The sequence below is a fragment of the Sciurus carolinensis genome, chromosome 1, assembly GCF_902686445.1.
Source record: "Sciurus carolinensis chromosome 1, mSciCar1.2, whole genome shotgun sequence".
Lineage (NCBI taxonomy): Eukaryota > Metazoa > Chordata > Mammalia > Rodentia > Sciuridae > Sciurus > Sciurus carolinensis.
Genome location: NC_062213.1, coordinates 125,355,050 through 125,379,260, shown reverse-complemented (window position 1 = coordinate 125,379,260; position 24,211 = coordinate 125,355,050). Strand labels below are relative to the sequence as shown.

The window sequence follows — 24,211 nt, the reverse complement described above, 5'->3', positions numbered from 1 at the left end:
TATTACACATAATATTTGAAATAAGGAACCATGAAAACACACTTATATTAATATAGTCTGTTTACTGAATGAACCTTATTGCCATATTTAAATTAAAAATTAAAGATCATTTTATAATAAAATAACAGAATAAGACAGTAGTTATAAACAAAGGAGATCTACAACTACACATTCCCAACTACAGAAAGAGAAGTCACCTCCATTTTTATTAAGCTAACCACATAACCAACATGAAAGCACTAAGTCCTAAGAGTACTTTTTTTCTGCTACTAATTGCATTACTGATCTCATGTGTCAAATATCAATGATAATGCACACCCATACCAGAAAAATTCGTGCGTCTCTTCCCTCTATATCTATTATCCTCCCTCCCTGTAATACTGATGTTTAATGGGGAATCGGTTCACTTAGCTACAAGCAACATCTCCCAGCATTATCTTTTGCTGCAAGGTATGTTATATTACCAGGTTATAGACAATAAGACAAAAAAGGAAGTGAGAAGTACAACTTCTGCATCCTAAACCTAAGAGGAAAGGAACTGCCTTTCCTCCTTTCCCACTTCTGCTAATAGGAATGTGAACATGGTTACCCACCAAAGACCAATGACGGAGGTCAAGTATTAAAGAAGGCTCACACTGTTACATGAGAAAGAACTAAGGAGAGATTGTTCATTGTTTCAGCCTCTATTGTTTTCGTAAAATGGCCAAACCTATACCTTAAGTAATACAAAATTCCCATCCTGTTATTTATTCCTTGAAATTCAGTGAGAAAGGGAGGATAAAATAAGTGAGTGAAGTTTAATTATGATATAGAAGCAAGGTTAATGAACAAAAGCATGTAAGGTTGTGAGGCTGTCCAAGTAACAGACAGTTCTGTGCTAATAGAAAGGTCATAAATTCCCAAATCAACAATCAAGAGTGTCAAATAAACATTTCCTAGAGGATGAGGCTACTTGTCTGCTGCAGACTAAAGCGCTTTTTTTTTGACAAGATGAAACTTTCTTGTATATATTTCATACAAAATACTGAAACAGAACATAACTGCATTCCTCACATCACTACACCAAAATGTCAAAAGATTCACTGCTCAGCATGAAAATGCACAGCAACCTAACTATGAAAGGACACCACATTTTAAACATTGTATTCACACAGTGCAGAGTCAAATGGAAACCACTGTATTATGAAAGGATGTAGCACTATAAAATACCTAAAGGAACTTAATGGAATGAATAAAATAAAAATGCAAAACATGATTATTTTAGATAGAACATGTATCTTACAGTTACAATCCCTAAGAGTTACAAACAATTTAATCCAAATGTTTGTAACATTTTACTTCTTATGCAATTAATTTGGTGATATTTCAATGTATTGATTATTTATTTGGCCCCTATTTCTTCAGTACAGACATACTTTGTGGAAAAAAGTTCATAGAAATCTATGCAATTGCATTAGCGAATACTACTCCAATAGTTGGAAAACATACTTTAGTGTAACTGCTATTGGAAAGCTCAAAGATGAATTTTAAATAGTTCATAACATCACCAATATTTGAGACTTAATCCCTACCTAAATTTTCCACTTACAATGAAACTATCATTTTTGAATGTGTGTTTGTTGAGAGTAACAGGAACTCACAAATTGCTGGTATTGGAAGAATATACTTTATGGTGTATACTTGCTCTGCTTCTTTAAATTAAATTATCAAAATAAATGTAATGTTGTAAAGTAAAACCAAAGTCAGGTATAGCACCTCTTAAAATCTAAGGAAGATATCAGATATTTTTTTTCCTTCCTATTGACTTACACAATGATTATTGTACTTAAATGAAAATATTGATGACACTGGGACTCACAACTTTCTTAAAGGAAGAACATTCAATACTGACACGTAGGAGCTGGAAGACAGTGAAAATTTATTTCCCTTTCCAAATTTTTTCACCTAAATTAAATTCATGACAGAATTTCCTTAGACTTTGATATCAATTTTCTCATATATATGAATTGGAAGTTGTGTCTGTCCAAGGAATAACAGATAGTATTATTTGGTGAAATAACTAAATTCTTATAATTAGTTGTGCTGCTTCATCTTCTTTATGAATAGAATTTGGCAAGACAGTCTTTCAACTTCCCACTGTGTCACCACAACATGGTCACAATAAAAATATTTAGAAGTAAGCTACTCACCTATTCCAATGAAAGCAGCTCTGTAGCCATTTTCTTTCAAAGTGCTAAGAGTCATTTCATTCACTGAAAGACTTTTGCCACAAATTATCTACAAGAAACATTTTAAATAATGGTATTTTAATTAAAACCATGGCATTTAACATTAAAATAAATTAGTCAAAAAATCTACCTATAAAATTCCATAAACAATATGTGGAAATACTTTTGTCTTCTGGTTTAAAGGTTTACATGACAAAAACAGAATATAAATGTTTTATAAATAGAATCTAAATATGTTTTATTTAAGGGAGAAATGCAGAAAAAAAGTCAGCGTAATTAGAATCTAATCAGTAAACTTTCCTAGCTTGCTTAATATGTTTAAAGCATTATTCAGGGCACTTAAAGCAATAAAATGATAAATGATACGCCATACCTGCTTCTATTTAATCAAGTAGGGGCAGAAAATCTACACAAATAAGTAACTATAACAAAGGACAATGTGACTGCTACATGAGTATGTGAGTTCAGAGAATGGAAAAATGAATTCTACACAATATCATAAGGATGAGAATGCAGAGAGGGATTGGGATTTTAATAGATAAAGAATGGACAGAATTTCCACAGCCACATAGGGTGAAATGAACATAGGAGGCAGAGGGTAGTCACCTCCATTAAAAGTCACAGTACTTTGTTCAGTTCCCAGAAATGAGTCAATTATCAGATCTGGAACCTACAGACTGAAAAGGACGCCAATTTCCTAGGAAGAGAGATGCTACAATATCCAGGCAAGTAAATGCTTAATGATTACCCGAGTGCCCAGAAGGAACCATGGCCATCTGCCCAGGCAACTGTGCACTGGGAAAAGGGGAATAATCGGACATTTAAGAAATACTGGAGCCAGGTTCTTCATTGATATTAATATTTGGACACAAGGAATGGGAACCTATGGGAGAGTTAAATAATGGAGAATGAATGAAATCTGGTTCTCAGTGGGGCTTCTCATACCACCAACTCTGTGAGTGAGCATTCTCCTAGTCTCCAAGAGCATCACTGAAATTGTTTCACTTATCAGTAAAAGTAATATTCACATTTCTTCTCTGGTCTGCGTAGTAAGACCTGTCTCAACTATCATTGTTAGAAATGTTACGCGTAAACCTCTGAATCCTGAGCAAGAGAGTAAACCAAACACATTCACTTCGTGGTATAGGGAGATGGGAAGGTGGGGTGGGGATAAGGGGAAGCCCATATCAAATCCCCATTAAATTCACCAGTTAGGCCCTTGTTGAGAACAGATGGTAGAAAGAGGATGATTGTGCACTACTAGAGGCTTACCTAAAGAGTAACCCTGATGCAATTAATGTGATAAATGTGATATTATTGATAAATGTATAAGGCCATGGGGAAACTGCATGTGGCCATTGATTTGGTGAATGCATACATTTTTCAATTCTGATTAGAAAATGAGTCAGAAAGAGTTCACACTCAGGGAGTAGAGATATGAATATTCCTTTACAGTTTGTGTCAGGCATATGTTGACTTCACCAATAATATATATAACCTAAAGCAATGTGGACTTCCCAAAGAAAGTCACCATGAGCCATTATATTCATAACATCACGCATCTCAAATAGTATAAGCAAGAAGTGTTGAGTATGCTAGAGACTTTAAGACACATGAACTCCAGAGAGTGGAAGGATGTACCCTACAATCAGGGACTAGCCACTTGAACTAAGATGGAAAGTCAGATGCCAGGTGTGAGCCAGTATATTCCCTCTAAAGGAAATTTCAAGTGGCTGCATTTCACATTCCCCATGACAAAGAAGAAAACATAATGCCTGGTCAGGTTTGTTGAGTTCTGAAGGCAACATTCCTAAAAACAAATGTCTCTACTCTGTGCTATAGAGGAAGAAAAGCTTTTACCAGTGAAATAATAATGACTGCAGCCAGCACGCTGAGTATTTAAGCAGCGCTCTCTTCTGCTGCAGTCTGTCTGACTCATTTAATCCTCAGAGCAGCCTTAAGAAGTATTACGATATCTTCATTTTTACAGATTTTGATAGGAAAGGACAAGAGCTGAAACAACCTCAATCAAAACCACATACATAGTCTAATTTCAGAGGCAACATGTACAACAGCTATGCTGTGTCTCTTGATGTAGAAGGAAGAATGAAGGGCAGGGCTGGCATCATCAGTAAAGAGAAAGATGACAGTAATGCATATGAAGGTCTACTGAAAATGCAGCATTTCTGGAGCACAAAATGCAAATCAAGGTATGGAAAGAGAAGTATGGGGACAAGATGAATGGGACTAGATCACAGAGGGCCATTTTTTTTTGTCTTCTTAAAATAGTAAATCTAATTTTTATATTAGCACATAGGACAACTATTTGGAAGTTCATAATAAGGAGATAAGCAAGGTGAGCTTAATAACTAAGAACTCTGAAACACATCAAATAACACAAATTGCCACCCTTATTCTACCCTACTTGTCTCTCTTCTACTTTCATGAGAGTCCTTTATTTTTTCTCCTCTAGCATTTGAGAGAAAACAAGTGACATTTGTCTTTCTGGGTTTCACTTATTTTGTTTAATATGATGCTCCCCAGTTCCATCCATTTTCCTGAAAAAGACATTCTTCTTTATGGCTAAATAAGATTCCATTGGGTATATTTATCATTTTTTTATCCATTTATCTGTTGACAGACAACTAGACTGATTCATAACTAGACCAGGGTAAGTATGCTATGGTAAATATGGGTACTCATGTATACCTAAAGTATGCTGACTTCCATTCTTTTGGATAAATATGAAGGTGTGGTATAGTTAGACCAAAAGGTAGATCTATTTTTAGTTCTTTGAGGAACCTCTATACTGATCTCCTATACTGACTGTACTGATTTATAATCCTACCAACAGAATAAAAGAGCTCCTTTTCGCCTGAATCCTCGCCATCATTTAATGTTATTTGTAGTATTTATAAACTTGATGATTGCCATTCTGACAGAAGTGGGATGAAATCTCAATGTAGTTTTGATTTGCATTTTCCTAATGGCTACAGATGTTAAATATGTTTCATATAATCATTGGCCATCTGCACTTCTTTTCCTATATATGTGTTATAGCATATATTCTGCCTTTCTCTAATGACTTTAGTAACATATGATTAGATACTTCCTAGCTAAATTCAGAATAAAAATTCTGAACTTCAAGTTCAGTATAATAGTCACTACTTTGGCACAACAGAAGTTTTGAATGGCATACACCCTCAGACAAGGCTCTATAAAATAACCACTTTGGAATGTGATTAAAATTTTCTTTATATATCCATAATACATATTCATATATGTAATAATATTTATTATGTAGAATAAAGGTTTATATATATTGGAATGAAATTCCACTTCAAATGAAATATGTGATATGTAATATAAAAATACATAATAATTTACATTCTCTTCATAATTTTCTGATAGAAAACTTAGGTTAGCTAAAGAAACCAAATATTTCCAGAAGCTCAAAGACATAAGAAAATAGAAGAATTTTAAAAATCACATTTGACTTTCTTTAAATAAATCAACTTTCTTTAGCTATTAAAGCACATTGCTTATCTTCAAGTAGAGGTATGATGCTGTTTTATGTTTGTATTCCAATATTATTCTATAATAATATGTCCTAATAACAATAGTGAAAAACAACATAATATAGAGAAGTTTATTAAAAAAAATCTTTATTAGGTACTTTGTCTCAAAAGTTATGAAGGAAAAGTAATTGCAAATTAAATTTAAGCAAAATAGAATTATATCAAAATATTTGAGGAAATAGTAGAAATACATATTTTATATATTTGTGGAAAAATTTAAATCATTATGCAGATTTAACAATTTTGTTTAGAATAAATTTAAAATATTATAAAAACTATGAAAAAAAATTTGTGATCCTGTAAATTCTGAATTGCATGAAAACAAAGAAAGTATTTAATTCAAATTATTAGAAACACTGATACAAATGTCACTGGAGATTATATTTATACTTATCTTGGGTTAAAAATAATTCACAGGGTCCATAGTAAAACTTTTACTATAAAGTCAAGAGCTAACACAAATAACTATGAAGCTATTTCTCCTAAGGAAGAAATAATTTTATTAAACTACATATATTTTGATGTAAAGTTAATTGTAAGTCTACTTGGGAACTTAAAACCCATATATTCTAAGTAAAGTATAAAAGAAAAAAATGTAATTCTATCACCAGAAATATATTACCATTAGTTTTATTGCAGAAGCAAATAAAACTATTATCCTACAAAAGTGTTCTAAAAAGAAAATCTGTAATATTTCCAGAAAAATAATACTTAAAATAAATAAAACACTGGTGCTAACAGGTTAATTTTATGAGAAATTATTAAACTTAAATATCTATTATTCAACCTATAAAAATGAGATTTAGGCAAATATACAACTCAAGAATTTAGCAAAAACAAATAAGGATAGCAGAGGACAATCTACTCATCAATTAATAAATAAGAAACCATAACACTTTGAGAACTGGTTCTTTTAAGGAATACATTAAATAGAAAAACTACTACCTAGTTTCCTCAAGAATATAAGTGACAAAAATTCAAAATGAGTTTAGAGTTGAGAAATCAATTGTAATCCCAAATGCAGATCAGATATTTTATTATATACAGGAATAACATGTATGCTAATAAATTCTAAATTTTCAAGAAATAAAATTTTTCTAGGAAAATATATATTGGTAAGATTGATATGAAAACAGTGGAATGAACTCAAACAAACTATCCTACACACATATATGACTACACCACAGTGAAGTTCACCTATAACTACAAAGCACTAATCAAAAAAAAAACTATGCATAAATAGAAGGATCCATAGAGTAGAGGAAAAAGAGAGGTAGGAGGAGAGAGAAAGGGGAAATACTGGGGACTGAATTGGAGAAAACTATATTACCTATTTATATAATTATGTCAAAATTAACCCCAATGTTATGTATAACTATAATGACCTAAAAACAGTGATAAGAGAATAAAAGAGGTTAAAGAGATTAATAACCTTGGGAAAAATTTTTTTAATGATTGAAGTTCTGTCTCTTTCTATAAAAAGGCTTTGAGGTTCAAAGCACACAAATTTTTAGCTTAATAAAAAAAGGGAAGTTTCAAGACAATATTCTGATCAATTATAAAATAATGAAATGCTTGGAAGTTTATTTTTAAAAGGTTAGCATAACTCTCACCAAAAACTCACGAAGACAACAAATAAAAAATGAAGCAAAACAGAACAAAATTATTCCCTCTAGCTTTGAAACCCTACAGGGGCAACAATAACTTTTTACTATTATTCATAATATTTCTAGATCTAATATTCACTGCACAAATAATTGAATACAAAAAGAAAGTTAAAAATTACTAAAAAATGGATCTAATTCTGCAATTCTAGAAAAAAGTGAAATATGGTGAGAATCTGATGTGTTTCATAAGAGCAAACTTTAATACAACTCAACATATAAACTGTATAGAACTTTTTAAAGGGCAGTTGAATATTTAATGTCCTTCATTTAAATTATTTTAAAAGCTACATAAAATTTTGGTAAAAATAGTAAAAAATTATATTCAATAGAATTTAAAATGTTGTCTCAGAGACAAGGATAAGAATCCATGTCTTAACATACTTTTTTAATGTGCTGCACATTCCAGTCATTGAAATAATGAAAGGCAAAATATGAATACATAAAATTCTCATTATTGTTGGTGACATAATATTTGCCTTGAAATATTCATTTTGAACTGAAAAAAAAATTCATCAACTATAATATACAAAATGAACTGAAATTATTCAATAGGGAATTTAGCTAAAGGAGGTCGATGGGATTGAAAATGAAGAGTTGAACTGTTGTTGTTTTGGGGGGAGGTACCTGGGATTGAACTCAGGGACACTCGACCACTGAGCCATATCCCCCAGTCCTATTTTGTATTTTAGTTAGAGATAGGGTCTCACTGAGTTGCTTAGTGCCTCGCTTTTGCTGAGTCTGGCTTTGAACTCGCAATCCTCCCACCTCAGCCTCCTGAGCTGCTGGGATTACTTACAGGTGCTGCCATGCCTGGCTGAGTTGAACTCTTCTAGATCTGATTACTTTATGTTTTGTATGATAGATATGTTTTTAAACTACTAAGAATACAGGATTGAAGTTCAAAAGAAGGATGATTACAAATAGTTTGTCTGACTCATGATTTATCAAAAGTAAATTCTGAATAATTATTTATTGAAAACATGAAACAAACCTGTTAGAGATAAAAGGAAAAAGGAGAAGAATCAACAAGATAATGTCAGACCTTGAAAGTCAAAAAATATATATCCACACACATAATATGGATCTATGCATCTGATGCTAGACAGGAGTCAAACAGCATGAACTTAAAGAAAATATCATTTATTGCCAGGAAATTATTGTTGAGTTTAAAATGCATGTTAGTTGAGAGGCAGATGACAAGAAGAATCTGGTGATGAGAGAAAGGAGGTGACAAGTGCCTACCATTATTAAAAATGGACCCTAAAGGGCTAAATTCAATTGGCATAAAAGCAGGGAGGGTATCTCATTAGTGGATACAAGAAACCAAAGTGAGGAGGAAAGAGTCTCTTTGCTTTTCTCCCTTCAGAAATATATATACAATTCACTATTCACAAAGCTAGTTTGACTACTCTCTTCTTCACATCCTAAAACAATTTAAGATGTGGCTAAACAAATATTCTTAACTTCTCTTTGTAGGTTCTCATTTATTCTCAATAATACAGTAAATTTATAGAGTTTAAAATTCAAATATACAAAATGGTGAAAAATTCTTCATACAGTTTCCCAAAGTAATCTGTGCTTTCAGATTCTCATCTTTTCAGAGCTATTCCCTCCTTATATAAACAAATATACTTCTATTTTACCCAAATGGTAGCGTATTTTTGAAGAGATATTGATCATGGCTAAAGATATTGACTTTGCCAAAGCTGCAAAAGTTATCAACCCTAAAATTAAAAAGTGGAATGAATATAGCAAAAACTTATATTTTCCATACTCAGTACATTGTCTACGTCTATGCTTTGAGTTTTCAAATACAAGTAATGGGAATGCTCTAATTTATGCAATATATCGGTCCTGTGAAAACTGAATGCAATTTTTCAATTAGTTATTAGATAAACTTTGTATGCCTTAAAGTAATTTCTGATTCATCTACCATGGGTAGGAACACTAAGTGTATTAGTTTGAAGGTTAAATAAGTATTTATTTAATGAGAATTAAGAAATTAAATTCAAACTGAAAGACGTCTAAATAATTTACTTTCATAAACAATCATCACTAAATTATGTTTTGAACACTTAGTTTTCGTATAGTTGTGCCTATGTACACTGTTATTGAACTTTTTGTCTGGAATAACATGTCAAAATTTGCTCAACCCAAGCACTGTTGAGCAAAATGTAAACATAAATATTAAAGCACAAAATATTGTTTTGAGTGCTTCCCCTTTTATGATTAATTTAATGTTTTAATAGTAAATACAAGATCCATAAGTAATTTGTTACTTTTCAAAATATTTTCTGAATATACTTACAGAATATATTATGTAAATCATGATACATTATTGCTTATTGTGATATATAAAAATTAAAACTTTTGAGACAAAATAGTAACATGTTCAATTAAAAGCCAGAATAAAAACTCTTAGTCCATGGAAAAGAGGAGGATTATCTACAGCTATATTCTGAAAGTACAACATGTCAACTTTTCAACCATCTGTAAATGAACACAGTATTTTCTTTCAAAACAATAAAAAATATTTTACTTTCTACCCAGGTGATTTGTTGCTTATGTTTAGAAAGAATTATTACATTAACAATGATGACATGCTGCATATAATAAATAAAATAAACCTCTCTAAGAAATAATGTTCCAAATTGTGGAATACTGCTTCAAAGTGCATACAACTTGCATGAAAAAAAATGCGACTGAAGAATCCAAATCCTTCTATTAGCTGCACTGAACCCCTAAAGCAATTTAGAAATTTGTTTCTTACAGACAATTAATCACATGCAGGCGTGCCAGATGAGAACTATTGATTGCCCTTTTCCAGGCTAGTGGCATTCAGACAGTAGACAGACAAATGCCCTAAGCAAGGGGAAACATCTTTCTGCTTCTGCCTAGTGTAGCTTTTAATTGTTCTTTCCTAAAATGCATGACATTTGCTGTTAATCCTTAGTGTAGAGCTTCCTCCTTTATTTCTGAGCAATAAACATATATGTATTTTTGTTCACCTTTACACCAAGGTCCTTCATAAGCTCAATCTCAAAATTCACTACATCATATGGCAGCCGGAACTGAGGAATTTCAGAAGTACTAAAAAAAGAGAGAGAAAGAAAAAAAAAAAGCGTCAGCATAGGTGGAAAGTCACCAATTTTAAAAAGTGCAATATACCTTTATTGATCAGTATTAAAGATTTAAGCATCTCTCCTAAGGTTATTTAAACAACACATAATATGAGCGTAAGTGTATACCATGGCAAAATAATACATGAACTTAAGCTACATTAGAAACTAATATAAAAAATAAATTTTAATCATTTGGAAACAACATAAATTGATCAAAAGCAATTTCAATACTTTTAATTCAGTATTTATTTGATTTATTTAATAATTCTGTGAATTCCTAAGATAATAAAATCTTAAAAAGTCAAAATTGTTGAAAGTATATATATACTTTAATATACATATGCACATATATATATCTATACACACATACCAATATACATTACAAAAATAGACTTCTAGAGTTTTGCAATTCTAATATAAATCTTTGTATTACCATGCTATTTGTTTAGAATACTACAGAATCCATTCCTCCTGATCTGCTTTACAGTTAGCATTATTCATATGTAAAGGTAATGTGTCCAAAAGGATTCAATCACTAAAAAGTAATCCTATTTGACATCATCATGTCTGAACTTAAAAAAAAAAATCAGGAGGCCTTTAGTACAATTGTTCTTCAATAGAATAATCGTTTAGAGTCTTATAAGTAAGCTCAACTAACTTCTCAAAGTTTTACAGCAAAAGGTGTATGTGTCATGACTATATAGGAATCCATTCATTCATTCAACAAGCATTTACAAAATGCCAGTCACACTGTTAACTTCAAGGAACTGATGTAGAATTTTACCAAATTCCAACTTTCATTAAATTTTCTTTCTGGTGAAGAAAGATATATTAGTTGATAAAACACACAGAAACATAAAAGAATGTGGTATAATGAAAGATACATATATATATATATATATATAGGCATTATAAAAATTAATTTTTGAAATACATAATTGTTGAAGATAAGCCTCCTGGATTACCCAATTGCAAAGTTTTCCAAAGCTTATATGAAGACTTTTCATTCTTTGATGATACAAGAACTTGATCACTAAATTAATTTCCATATTTCAAACAATCAGCAAGGTACCACACTTAATGCTACCAAAAATAACAAATATTCAACAATATGAAATAAAAGCCCTACATGGGATGATTTTTCCATCTAGTAAGGAATATAGATTAAATGTAAGAATGACTTTGAGCCTAAATGAGATATGAGTCTCTCCTAGGCTGACCTTCGAACTTTAGCCTGGTTTTCTTTTGGTCCTTCCAAGCTGTGGGCACCACAGAAAGTGTTGCCTTCAAATACGAAGCAGAAATACTCCTAACTATTATGGGTTGTAGGTGGACACAAACAGCATGAGGCTCTATGGGAGATTAAAAATGGACTAAAAATCAAGGTCTGATGAAAACAATGGGTCATGAATAAAGAACTACAGTCAAGCAAACCAACTACAGCAAAATGAGGATCTTAAATAAGGCCAGATACATTGTGAGGTTGAATATCTTCCTATGACTAAACCCTAATCTGAGATTTTTATGGGATCTAAGTGGAAATGTAGGGATTAAAATTCACACACACACACACACACATGTACTAATGATATATATATATATGGCACTAGTGCAGCCAATGACTCTGATTTTAAAAATAACTGAAATAACAAGTTATGAGGAGCAGAAACAACTTTTCTGTTGGCCAGAAAGAAAGAAGGTCCTACTTAACCTATGAGGAAGAAACCTGAACAATAAGGAAAGAGCAGTCATGGTCTGTATCTCTATAACTTCGAACACTGAGAAACCAGAGAACACAAGGATCCAGGATGCAGGGGCTTCAGGAGTTCTGCTTAGAATTCCATACTACCCTGAAACCATGGAAGCCCCATGCTTCGTACACATGATGAATGAGTAATTGTGAGAGAATCACCTTTCCTAGCGTCTCTTAGAACAAACTAAGACAGCAAACTAAGACAGTTAACAAAATTATAAAACTTACTAAAATGATCGTGATTTGTATTATTTTTTATGAGTAAGGCATTCTAAACAATATAGTGATAAAAATCTAAATAATCACTACAGTTTCTATAGATTTTTACTAACATATATGAAAGCATTAAATTGCCCTGTTTTGGTAACTCATTCTTTAGTAAATATTGTGTTCCACAAGGATGTTAATTTGGAGAACTCTAGTTAACAGCTGCCACAGTTCATGCTGAATCATCTACAAATGCTCCTCATTCCCACTCTCTGAAGGCAGCACCTGCCTTCATCCTTGTGATAGTGTACATTGATCTAAAATTCATAAAACAGCAGCACATGCAGCAATGTGAATTTCTTCAATTCTGTCATTTTGCATGATCGCAAGAAGTTTTTATTTATATTTAAATATAAAATAGTGACAGTGTAAACTGTCTTAAATATTAAAATGTTTTAATATTAGTGTTTAAAACATTTTCTTTTATTTTTGATTTTATTTTATTGACTAGAGGATAAGCATATTAAAAATAATATATTCTTAGCATAATAATATATGCTAAGTATACTACTAAAAGTGCTATTTTTCTTTTTCATTTCTTTGTAGTATAAGTGTGTTTTATAAATTGATTTTCTGACATGCTTCTTTTTTGAAAAAACAGCTTTATTGAGATATAATTCACATCTCATCCAATGTATCCACTTAAATGTACAATCCAATGATTTTTCATATGCTTATAGTTATGCAACCATCACCACAATCAAATTTAGAAATTGTAATGGTCCAAAAGAAAAACAAAGAGAAATCCCATAATTGTTAGTAGCCATTCCTCAGTTCTCTCCTCTGCCTCCTGCAAGTCCTCTTCTCTCAATCTCCTTCCCCCAATCAATCATTCATCTACTTTCTGTCTCTGCAAATTTGCCTATTCTAGACACTTTAAAAAATTCCTCCTGTCTGCATGCAATTCACATTTTCCCATCTCTTAGTCCCCCTAACCACCTCAGTCAGTGGAAATCACCATTCTACTCTTTCATATGACAGCAAAATGTTTAGATTCCTCATATAAATGGCATCATGCAGTATTTCATATTTTTTCCATAGCACATTTCAATTAATATTCTTCAATTTCATCTATGTCCTCACAAATGATGAAATTTCATTTTTTAATAATTGAATAGCGTTCAATTGCACATATTTACTACATTTTTTTATGTATTCATTTGTGGATGAACACAAGCTGGAATCATGCCTTGGCTACTGTGAACAGTGCTATAATAAACATGGGAGTGCAGATATCTCTTTGACATACTAATTTTAATTTCTTTGGATAGTTAATTAGTCATGTGGTATTGCCAGATTATATTTTTAATTTTTTGAGAAATCTCCATATTATTTCCCATAATGGCTATACTAATGAAACTCCCACAAAAGGGTGACAAGTGTTCCCTTTTGTACACATTGTTGTAAATACATGCTATCTTTTATCTTTTTACTAATAATCACTCTACAAAGCATGAGGAGAAGCCTCAATTCAACTTCATATCACTGAAGTCATTTAATACTCCTGTTGGCCATTTGTATATCTTCCTTTAAGAAATGTTTATTCATGTTGTCAGTACATTTAAAAAAGAGAATTATTTGACTTCTTGCTATTGAGTTCCTTATGTGTAAGTTTTGGACACAAACCCCTTGCCAAATATATAGTTTTCAATATTTTCTCCCTTAACTCTGTTGTTGATTATTTCATTGGTTGTACAGAAGTTTTTTACTTTGATTTCATTTTTTTGTCTTTTTTGGTTTTGTTCCTTTGCTTTTGAGGTCATATGTAGGAATTGTTAATCAGATCAATGTCATGGAGATTTTCCCTATGTTTTCTCACAGTGGTGTCATGGTTTACAGATTGAAGTCTAATTCTTTAATCTATATTGAGATGGTTTTTGTAACTGTTAAGAAATAGAGATCTGTTTTCATTCCTCTGCAGGTGGATACCCAATTTCCCCAGCATCCTTTATTGAAAAGTGTCCTTCCATTGAGTGATCATGGCACCTTCTTTGAAGATCAGTTGGCTATACATATGTGGATTGATTCCTCGGCTGTCTAGTTCCACTGGTCTGTGCTCTGATTTTATGATGAAACCATGATGTTTGAGTTATGATGACATTGTACAATATTTTGAAGTTATATAGTGTGATTAATTCAACTTTATTCTTTTTCCTCAAGATTACTTTGGTTGCTCAGAATCCTTTGTGGTGCCATATGAATTTCAGGGTTTTCTTTAATTTTTATAAAGACAGGGATTATTGGGATTTTGATAGGGATTGCATTGAATCTCTAGACTTTTTGTAATGTGGATATTTTAACAATATTTATTCTTCCAATTCATGAACCTGGGATGTCTTTTTAATTTTTGTGTGTGTTCCTTTCTTTCAGCAATGTTTTGTCATGATACTTTCAAAGATCTTTCATTTTTCTTTGATTAGATCTATTCCTGGGTATTTATTTCATAGTTTTATAAATGGGATCACTTTCTTGATGTATTTATCAGATAGTGGGCTGTTAGTATATAGAAATGCTACTGATTTTTGTATGTTGACTTCATATTCTGCAATTTTACTAAATTTGTTTATTAAATCTAATAGGTCTTTGGTGTCGTCTTTGAGGTTTTCTATATATAAGATCAAGTCATTTGTGGACAGGGACAATAATTTCCTTTCCAATCTGATGCCTTTTACTTCTTCTCTCACCTAATTGCTCTTGGTAGGATCATTAATATGTTAAATAGAATTGGCAAATGTGGACACTCTTATCTTATTCCAGATCTCAGAGAAAAAGCCATCAATATGATATTAGCTGTGGATTTGTCATATAGTTTTTATAATTTTGGAGTACAATCCTTATATACTAAATTTGTTCAGTTTTTATCAAGAATATTTTTGTCATATTTTTTCCTGCTTATATTGAAATATGATTTTTGTACTTCATTCTTTTCATATGACATATCACAAATATTGACTTGTGTATATAAAGCTATCTTTTTATCCTTAGATGAATCTCATTTAACCATGGTGAATTATCTTTTTAATGTGCTGTTGAATTCAGGTTATTAGTGTTTGTTGAAGATTTTTGCATCTATTGTCATTAGGGATATTGGCTCAGAGTTTTCTTGCTGTTGTTGTGTACTTGTCTGGTTTTACTATCAAGGTAATGTTAGCCTTAGAATTAACGTGTTCCCTCCTCTTTAATTTTTTTGAATAGTTTTGCAAACAAATTCTATTACTTTTTAAAAAAACTACATTGAATAAAAGTAGCAGTGAAGATGTCAGGATCCAAACTTTTCTTTGATATGGATGTTTTTGCTAATGATCTGATTTCCTTATTTGTTATAGGTCTGATCGGATTTTCTATTTCTTCATGATTGAATCTTTGTAGGTTATAGGTTTCTAGGATTTTTTCAATTTCTTCTAGATTATTCAATTGTGTAATTGTTTATAATAGTCTCTCAGGCTCCTTTAGATTTTGGTGGTATCAGTCATAATGTCTCCTATTTCATTATTTTCATTTTAAATATCAAGTCCTGATTTTATTTATCAAGTCTTTTTTTCCCTAGCCTAACTAAAGATTTGTCTATTATATTTTTTCAACAAGCCCACTCTATGTTTTTGATCTTTTGTATTGTTTTTCTAGTCCTTATTTCATTCAGGTCTGCTCTGATTTTATTATTTCTGTACTTCTAATAATCTTGTCAAAGTTTTTTTTCTAGTTCTATGAAGTGTAACATTAAATCTTTTTTTTTTTTTTTTCTGTAGTTGTTTTTTGCTGTCAACTTCCCTCTTCAAAATGTTTTGCTGTATCCCATAGGTATATACTGTTTCCATTTTTGTTTGTCTCATGATTTTTTTAAATTCCCTTTTAATATCCTCAATGAGCCATTGGTTATTCTGGACCATGTTATTTAATTTCCATGTATTGATAAAGTTTCTGAAGTTCCACTGATAATTGATTTCTATTTCTTATGTGGTCATTAAATATACTGTATATGGTTTCATTTTTCTTAAACGTTGTGACTTGTTTTGTGAAGTAATATGTGATATATCTTGGAGAATGATTTATTGGTAGTTGAGAAGAATGTGCATTATGAAGTTTGGATGGAATATTGTTAATGTCCAGTGCATCCATTTTCTCTATAGTGCAACAGAAATCTGATTTTCTTGATAAATTTTTGTTTGTATTATCTGTAGGTTGCTGAAAGTGAGGTGTTGCAGTCTTATCTCTTCCTTTACTCCTACTCATATTTGCTTTGTATTTGAGTGCTGCTGGTTTGGGTACATACATGCTTACAATTATCGTATCATTTTGCTGAATTAAACCCTGTATCATTACATAATGATCTATTTGTATCTATTTACAGTTTTGACTTGAAGCTCATTCCATCTGATGTCATTATAGCCACTTGTGCTCTTTTCTGGTTTCCATTTGCATGTAAACTTTTTCCATTCTTTTACTTTTCAGTATTTGTCCTTACAGATAAGTTTCTTATAAACAGCATTTGGTCTGCTTGCTGTTTTCATTCATTTAGCTACTGTGTCTTTTAATTAGAGAATATAAACCATTTATATTCAAAGAGATTATTGATAGGTAAGGACTATCAATAATTTTGTCATTTTGTTAATTGTTTTGATTTTTTCTTCCTTTTTCATCTCTCCAATTTTTTGTAGTAAAGTGATTTTTATCTATGAATATCTTTTGATTTCTTGCTTTTTATTTTATTGCACACATTATACGCTTTGTTTTGTAGTTGCCATGAGGCTTCCAAATGTCATTTGACAGCAGATTATTTTAAGCTGTTAACAACAATGATCACACAAAAATACTTTAAGTATATATCACCTCACGTTTTGATTCTGTGGTACAAAAATTTACATCATTTTATGTTGCATAACCATTTAACAAATTATTATAGATTTTATTTTATTATTTTTTACTATTTTTTTACTGTCTATATACTAAAGACAGTGATTTCCATCCCATCATTACATTACGAGAATATTCTGAATTTGAGTATACTACTTTTACCAGTAAGTTTTATAATTCTTGATATTTTCATATTACTGATTACCATGCTTTTCTTTCAGGTATAAAATTCCCTTTAACATTTTTGTAAGCCAGATCTGATAATGATGATCTCCTTCAACTTTTACTTATCTGGGAAAGTCTTTACCTCTCTGTCACTTTAAAAAGAATTGCTTGGTGCAGTGTTCCTGAGTGGTGACTATTTTCCTCAGCATTTTGAACACTCTTTCCTGGTGTAAGTTTTCCACTGGGTAGTCTACTGTTGGGAATATTCAAATTCCATATGACTGCATGTGACAATGGCCCCAAGAGATTACAATGGAACTAAATAATTCCTTTTATCTAGTAATATCAAAGATGCTGAAATTTCATAACATAACTCATTAATCATGTTTGTGGTGATACTGGTACAAATTTACTATACTACCAATCATATAAAAGTATACTACATACAATTATGGAAGGTGTGGTGATTCATACATATTTATAGTCCTAAATACATTAGAGGCTGAAGCAGGAGCACCACCTGGGTTCCAGAGTTTTAGACCAATCTTGGTAACATAGTGAGATGCTATCTCAAAAAACCAAAGTTTACTCTAAAACAGTATGCCATACTAAATTACCAGTAGCCTCATATATTTCATGTTACCCTAACTCTTGATTTCACCATTTTATTTGTTCTTGATTTAATTTTATATTGTTTTGTTCATCATGGCCACTAAGCATAGAAAATTCACTGCCAATGTCACCAGCAAGAGGCTAAGGTGAGTAATTAACCTGGAAACAATTCAAAAGTGATTAAGGACTACAAAGTTATAAAATCCATGACTGCTTCTACATGCATTTCAGGCATGTTGTACTTCACCAGTTAAGACTGTGAAGAACAAAACCAATGTGACAGAAGTTGTTAAAGAATCTTCTTCATTAAAGACAATGATACTAACAAAACATTGAAAAAGGTCCAAATCAATTAAAAAGAAACTTTTAATGTTTTGAATGGAAGATCATACACAAAAGCACAGTCTTGTCACAATGAAGACAATCATAGCCAAAGCAAAAAGTTTGCTTTCTTGTTAAAAGGAAAGGCCAGCCCTGACTATATATTAAATTATTGCTAGGTGTGGGAGGTTCAAGAATTATTATTCATTACCAAAGGTAAAACAGTGACTGGTGAGCCTGCATATATGCTGACGTGAAGTCATCTGAAGAATTTCTGTGTCAATATTTGGTTTATTGTTCATTTGTTATATGTCTCTGCATCACTAGAATATATGCCCCATAAGAGTAAGCACTTTTTCTTATTCACTTTTATAACTCTAATGCCAGAATGATCAGCACATAGTAGGTGTTCTAATATATTAAGGGAAGTGTAAAAGAGGTGAATATCAGGTCATGAAGGACTTTCTGTAACACGTAGATTTTGTTCTCTGTTACATTAGAGGAGTTATTGAAAGATTTCAAGTACAAGACTTACAATTAGATTCAGAAACTAAAAGAATGACTTTGAAAAGATAAATCGGGAAGCCAAAAAAAAAAAAAAAAAACCCTTTGGAGGCTACTACAGTGTTATAGCATGTGAGATGTAAAGGACATTCTAGAGAAGACAGTAGAAGACATTTAAAACGTGTTCATTAAATACACATGCAGTGATACTGAAGAGTAATAAAGATGGTTCCTATTTTTTTGGTGATGGCAACCTTTGAAATGGTAAGCTCACAAAGAGAAGCAACATTGGTATAGTGAAGTTTATGATGAAGAGATGTCACAGAGAGAGAAGCCAGGGAAGAGAAAAAGTATAAGTAATTTGCCTGTAGTTAGTATTTGGAAATGAAAAGTAAATGCTATTACCCCTGAAGGCTGCACGGTGAGAATGAGGATGAAAGGATAGAAAACAAAGTTTGATAGGAATGGTTACTGCCTAAGTTTGTTGTGCTCATGAAAACATTTTTTTTTCCTTCTTCTGTATTATTTTAACAATCTAAGTTTTTGAAAAAATTTTTTCTTGTGGAAACCATAAAACCTCAACACAGAGAACATGAAAAAATTGTCTTAGAATGCTCATGTTTCTTATGTGTAATGGAATTTACTTATAACTTCTTATTATTTCTACTCCTTTATAGCACAATTTTCATATCTTGCCAGAAATTTGCTTCAGTTCACTACTGTATCGCTGCTAGCTTTAAATTTGCATTATATCACACACATTATCAAAGTATTTCCTATTAAATAAATATTTCACCTAAACCATATTTTTCTTTATTGATAATCAATATTGAATGTAACAGATAAAATGAAAACATTGAAACATTTGAAAAAATAAAGCAAAGAGTACTGACCTGACTATGCTACATAACACAAATGCCATAATAAAAAATATTAATTTTAAATAAAAGACAAATTAGAAAGTGCATGTGTGTGTGTTACATATGCATACTTAACAATCTCTTAACAACCTTTTACCTTCAATACCATGCTTTCAAGTCCTTTTAACCCTTTTAAATTCATGTTTTAAAAAGAAGACATGTTTGGGAAAAAAGCAAAATACTGAAAATCTTATTAATTTGTTGAAGAATAAAAAAAATTAATTGTGTTCAATACAATAGGGATTAAATGCTGATATCTTTCAATGACTAGTGATTTTTTTTAAAAAAGTGGTTGTGATACTAAGTCACCAGGGATAAAAGAATCTATTTGGATGCAAAGGAGAAGGAAAGATAAAACCTGACATCACCTCTTTAAGCAATTGATTTCAAATACAAAGCTAATTTAATCTTTTTTTAGCCACTTGGAAGATACAAGAGAATGAGAAGCATCTGTAAGTAGGAAAATATATTAACATGAAAGTTTAACAGTTTTAATTCTGGCTAAATTCATATCAGTTTTTATAATCCAAAGCAGTGACACAGAATGCTTCTACCACGGAACAGTATACATAAGACTGATTAAGCATATTGTCTTTATGCTGACAAGAATCAAAGGCAAAAAAAAGAAAATAAAATTTTAAAACAACAACAATAAAATATGCATTTGGTCACTAATACTGGACAGTCTAAAAATTACAGCAAATATAAGAAAACAGTTTTAGTACCAATTTGTATAATTTAGTAATGTCTATATATATTTGAGTGAAAAATATAGAGGTCTTTACAAACCATAATCATCTATGAAAATTGGCAACACATAATAATTCACAAACATGGCTAGTTCTGTATTAAGTTTTTTACAAAGACATAATTAAGGGACAAAAAGATATTTACTTATCTACCAGGTTATACAATTATGCCTATTTTTTTTTAATTCACTCACATACTCGCTGAGGTATATAACTGGGGAAAAAACTCACAATGCTTATACAAATTGTTAATAGATTTTTCCTAGTTAATATACTGTATTCAAATGACATTTTAAAAGCTAGTCTAAATTCTTCCACCAAAATCATATATTATTTTATTTTCTAGAAAAAATTCATAAAATATGTGTACTTGCTAAAGTTGATAGTGTGAAACATTCACACAAAAAAATACTTAGTACTTGACAATCACATTATTTATGCTTTATAGCCTAAAATGTTTCCTAATATGTGATACTCTGTTTGACAGTTAAGTGGTTTTATATTAAGAACAGCTTACATATTAATATTTATATCAATAAATATACCAATATATTGTATAAATAAATAAAACATTCACAATTTCATATTATTTTGGGTTAACTGATATTGAAATTTATATATTTACAACCACATAGTTATGAATACCAGGAAACATAAGAAACATCACAAACTTTAGTCATAACTTAATTGAACTTATTTTCTGTGATTATTGAATAGGATAAATTATAGTCTAAAGAATAATTCTGTAGCCACAAACATTTAAATACTAAGTATAGAAATAGATATTCTAAATGGTCATATTTTATAATCTGTGATTTTTAAATAAAATACACTTTGAAAAAATAACAAAAAAGATAATTATATGTTTAAGGAATATTCACTCCTTACTCCTACTAATAATACATTTTATTTCTTTATTTTAAAAAATATAATACATATTCAGTACAGATTCAATTTGTTTTAAACAAGAACAGTTAAAACAAAAAAAAAAACAATTTTAAAGCTTGATTAAAATATCTGAAAGTCACTCATAGAAAGTGACCATCTTCCATTTCCATGAATGAATCCAGATAGGAATAAAATGACTATGTGAGTGGATCCTGTCTTACAATAGTAATACTGATTAATATAAAATATTAAAATGATATTACTGGTCTAGCTCCTACAAATATGTACATTTAAATAGAACATTCCTAGTAGACTCTAACAAAAATTATAAGCAAATGCAAGACTATGGAAATTTTACACTGAAAATATGTGAGCAGGACATTTTTATCTAGAAACCAAAATGACTGGTCCAATATTCTATGGAGCCAGGTTTTCCTCATTTCTAATATCCATGATTTTCAGAAAGACATCCATTAAAGAAAAGTTTTCAGGATAGAACAATATTTATTCTATGATTTGTTCCTATAATCAAAAAAATGTTTTGCAGAAATTTGTGTTAAATTCACAGAACTAGACAGAGAAATTCTTCAATATTGCTTAAAGCCAACTGCAAATTTAAAGTAAAGAACATAATCAAATTTTGAGCATTTGGAAAAAGAACATTTACAATGCCATCTGTGAGCCTCAAGTTTCTACATGAGTATGAACCAACAATATTCATAATTGTTTTACCATACTATTTTTGACGTTACAAACATAAAATAAATGTAAGCATTACCTTAAACCACCAACATATTCTTGTTTTTCAAATATAGTGATGTCAGAGTAGCCTAATCGAGCCAAAAAAGAAGCACAACTTATACTGGCAGGACCAGCACCAAAGAGAGCAATTTTTGCAGAATAGGCTTCAGGCATTTTTTCTGGGGTTAGCAGAGAAGGATTTCTGATCTGTGGGATATTCATTGTTTTGAACACCTGTGGAGAAATCGATTGCCATGATTAAAATTTCAAATTAAATCTCATATTCTCAAACACATTTTTAATGTTTTGACTCCATTAATGTTTTAATTAGCAATGAATACTACCTTTTAGCATTAAAAAGACAAACTTACAAGTTGTATTATATGAAGTAGATGAGAATTTATGACTAACTCTCAATCTTTAAAATTTCTTTCTAGAATTTTTTCTCTAGAAAGCATTTCTGATTCAGCTTCCCTATTCCTATCTCTAGGCCAAGTTAAGATGCTCATCCTCTGAGCTCATCTTATGAATACAATTTTTATGCCTCCAACATAAGCACTTATCAACTTCTATGTGCATGTGATAAGATTCCAAGTCAGTCAGTAGAATGTTAGTTCATTAAGCAGGAAATCTGTCATATATAAGCACATTACTGATAAACTACCAGTAGTTACCACCAACCTGTCACATAGCAGAGAATAAGAAAATAATCTCATAACATCTATTTTTGGTTATGACAGATTAGCTGTTGAAGAATAATATATTAGCAATCTGGTTAAAGCACTTGAAAGCTACTGAAGACTTGGAGCTGTCAAGATCTCAGAAAGAACGAACAGTAGAGAAGTGTGGGATGGCAGCCTTGGAGTCACTTTCCTTCAAAGGACATTTGCCACTTCTTGGCAAAAGGAGGTCCTCAACTCAAACCAACAAGAGAGATTTTGGCAAAGTTCTAGAAATGGAAAGACAACATTTGGGAACACAGAATGCTGATAACCTGGAACAACTGAAAGTGCAGAAAAATGACCTTAAGCTACATCAGACAAAAAGGGTCTCAACAGAGGGATTCTGTAAAGCTGGGGGAACTTTTTGCACTCTGATGATCCAGAAAAAAACAAACACTGACTAAAGAAGAAAAATCCCTAGCAAATACCTTGTACACAGCTGGAATTTCTGAAGTCTCACACTCAGCAAGTAGGGCAAATGAGAATCAACTCAGTCTTGAGTAGCTCAGTCCCAAATTTGAGTGAAGGTGGTTAGTCCTCACTGTACCTATCTTATCTATCTACCAAATGACAGAGTGGACCTTCTATGGAGAATAATAAGCCAACCACAAAATCTACACATTGCCATTCATAATGCCTGGATTTAGATAAAAATGCCCAGGCATACCAAGGAAGAAGAAATACTAAGAAACAGAAACAGATGAATACCTGAACCATTAAGTATGGTTATCTCACACAGACTACAGAATAATTATGATTGATATGTTCAAAATATAAAACAAGAATACAAACTTTCACTAAATGGGAGTTTGAAAAAATATATAAAAATTCAGAAGAGAATTGTGCAAAAATTGTATTAAAATTTCATGTATCAATAGCAAATTTGACACAGAGCAAGAAAGAGGAGAAGCTGGAAAGTGGGACAGTAAAAACAATCTGGGTCAAAGTATAGGGAGCAGAGAGAAAAGAAAATACAAAAAAGAACACAACAGAGCCTAGAAACCATAAAGAGCTGTGATAAATGGAGACTTGAATTCCTAAAAGGAAAGGAGAGAGGGAATGAGGAGGAGTGATATTTGAAGAGAAGCAGGCATAGTATTTCGCCAAACTGAAAGGATAGCCT

General features: G+C 31.2%; 1 protein-coding gene across 1 annotated transcript in view; it reads right to left on the bottom strand.

The window, feature by feature from the left end:
* Positions 1-24,211, bottom strand: part of Dpyd (dihydropyrimidine dehydrogenase) — an 810,982-nt gene that overhangs the window by 564,323 nt on the left and 222,448 nt on the right. The window contains 3 exon segments of the mRNA XM_047549961.1: positions 2,190-2,277; positions 10,482-10,563; positions 22,404-22,600. Of these exon segments, the coding sequence (XP_047405917.1) occupies positions 2,190-2,277; positions 10,482-10,563; positions 22,404-22,600 (367 nt within the window).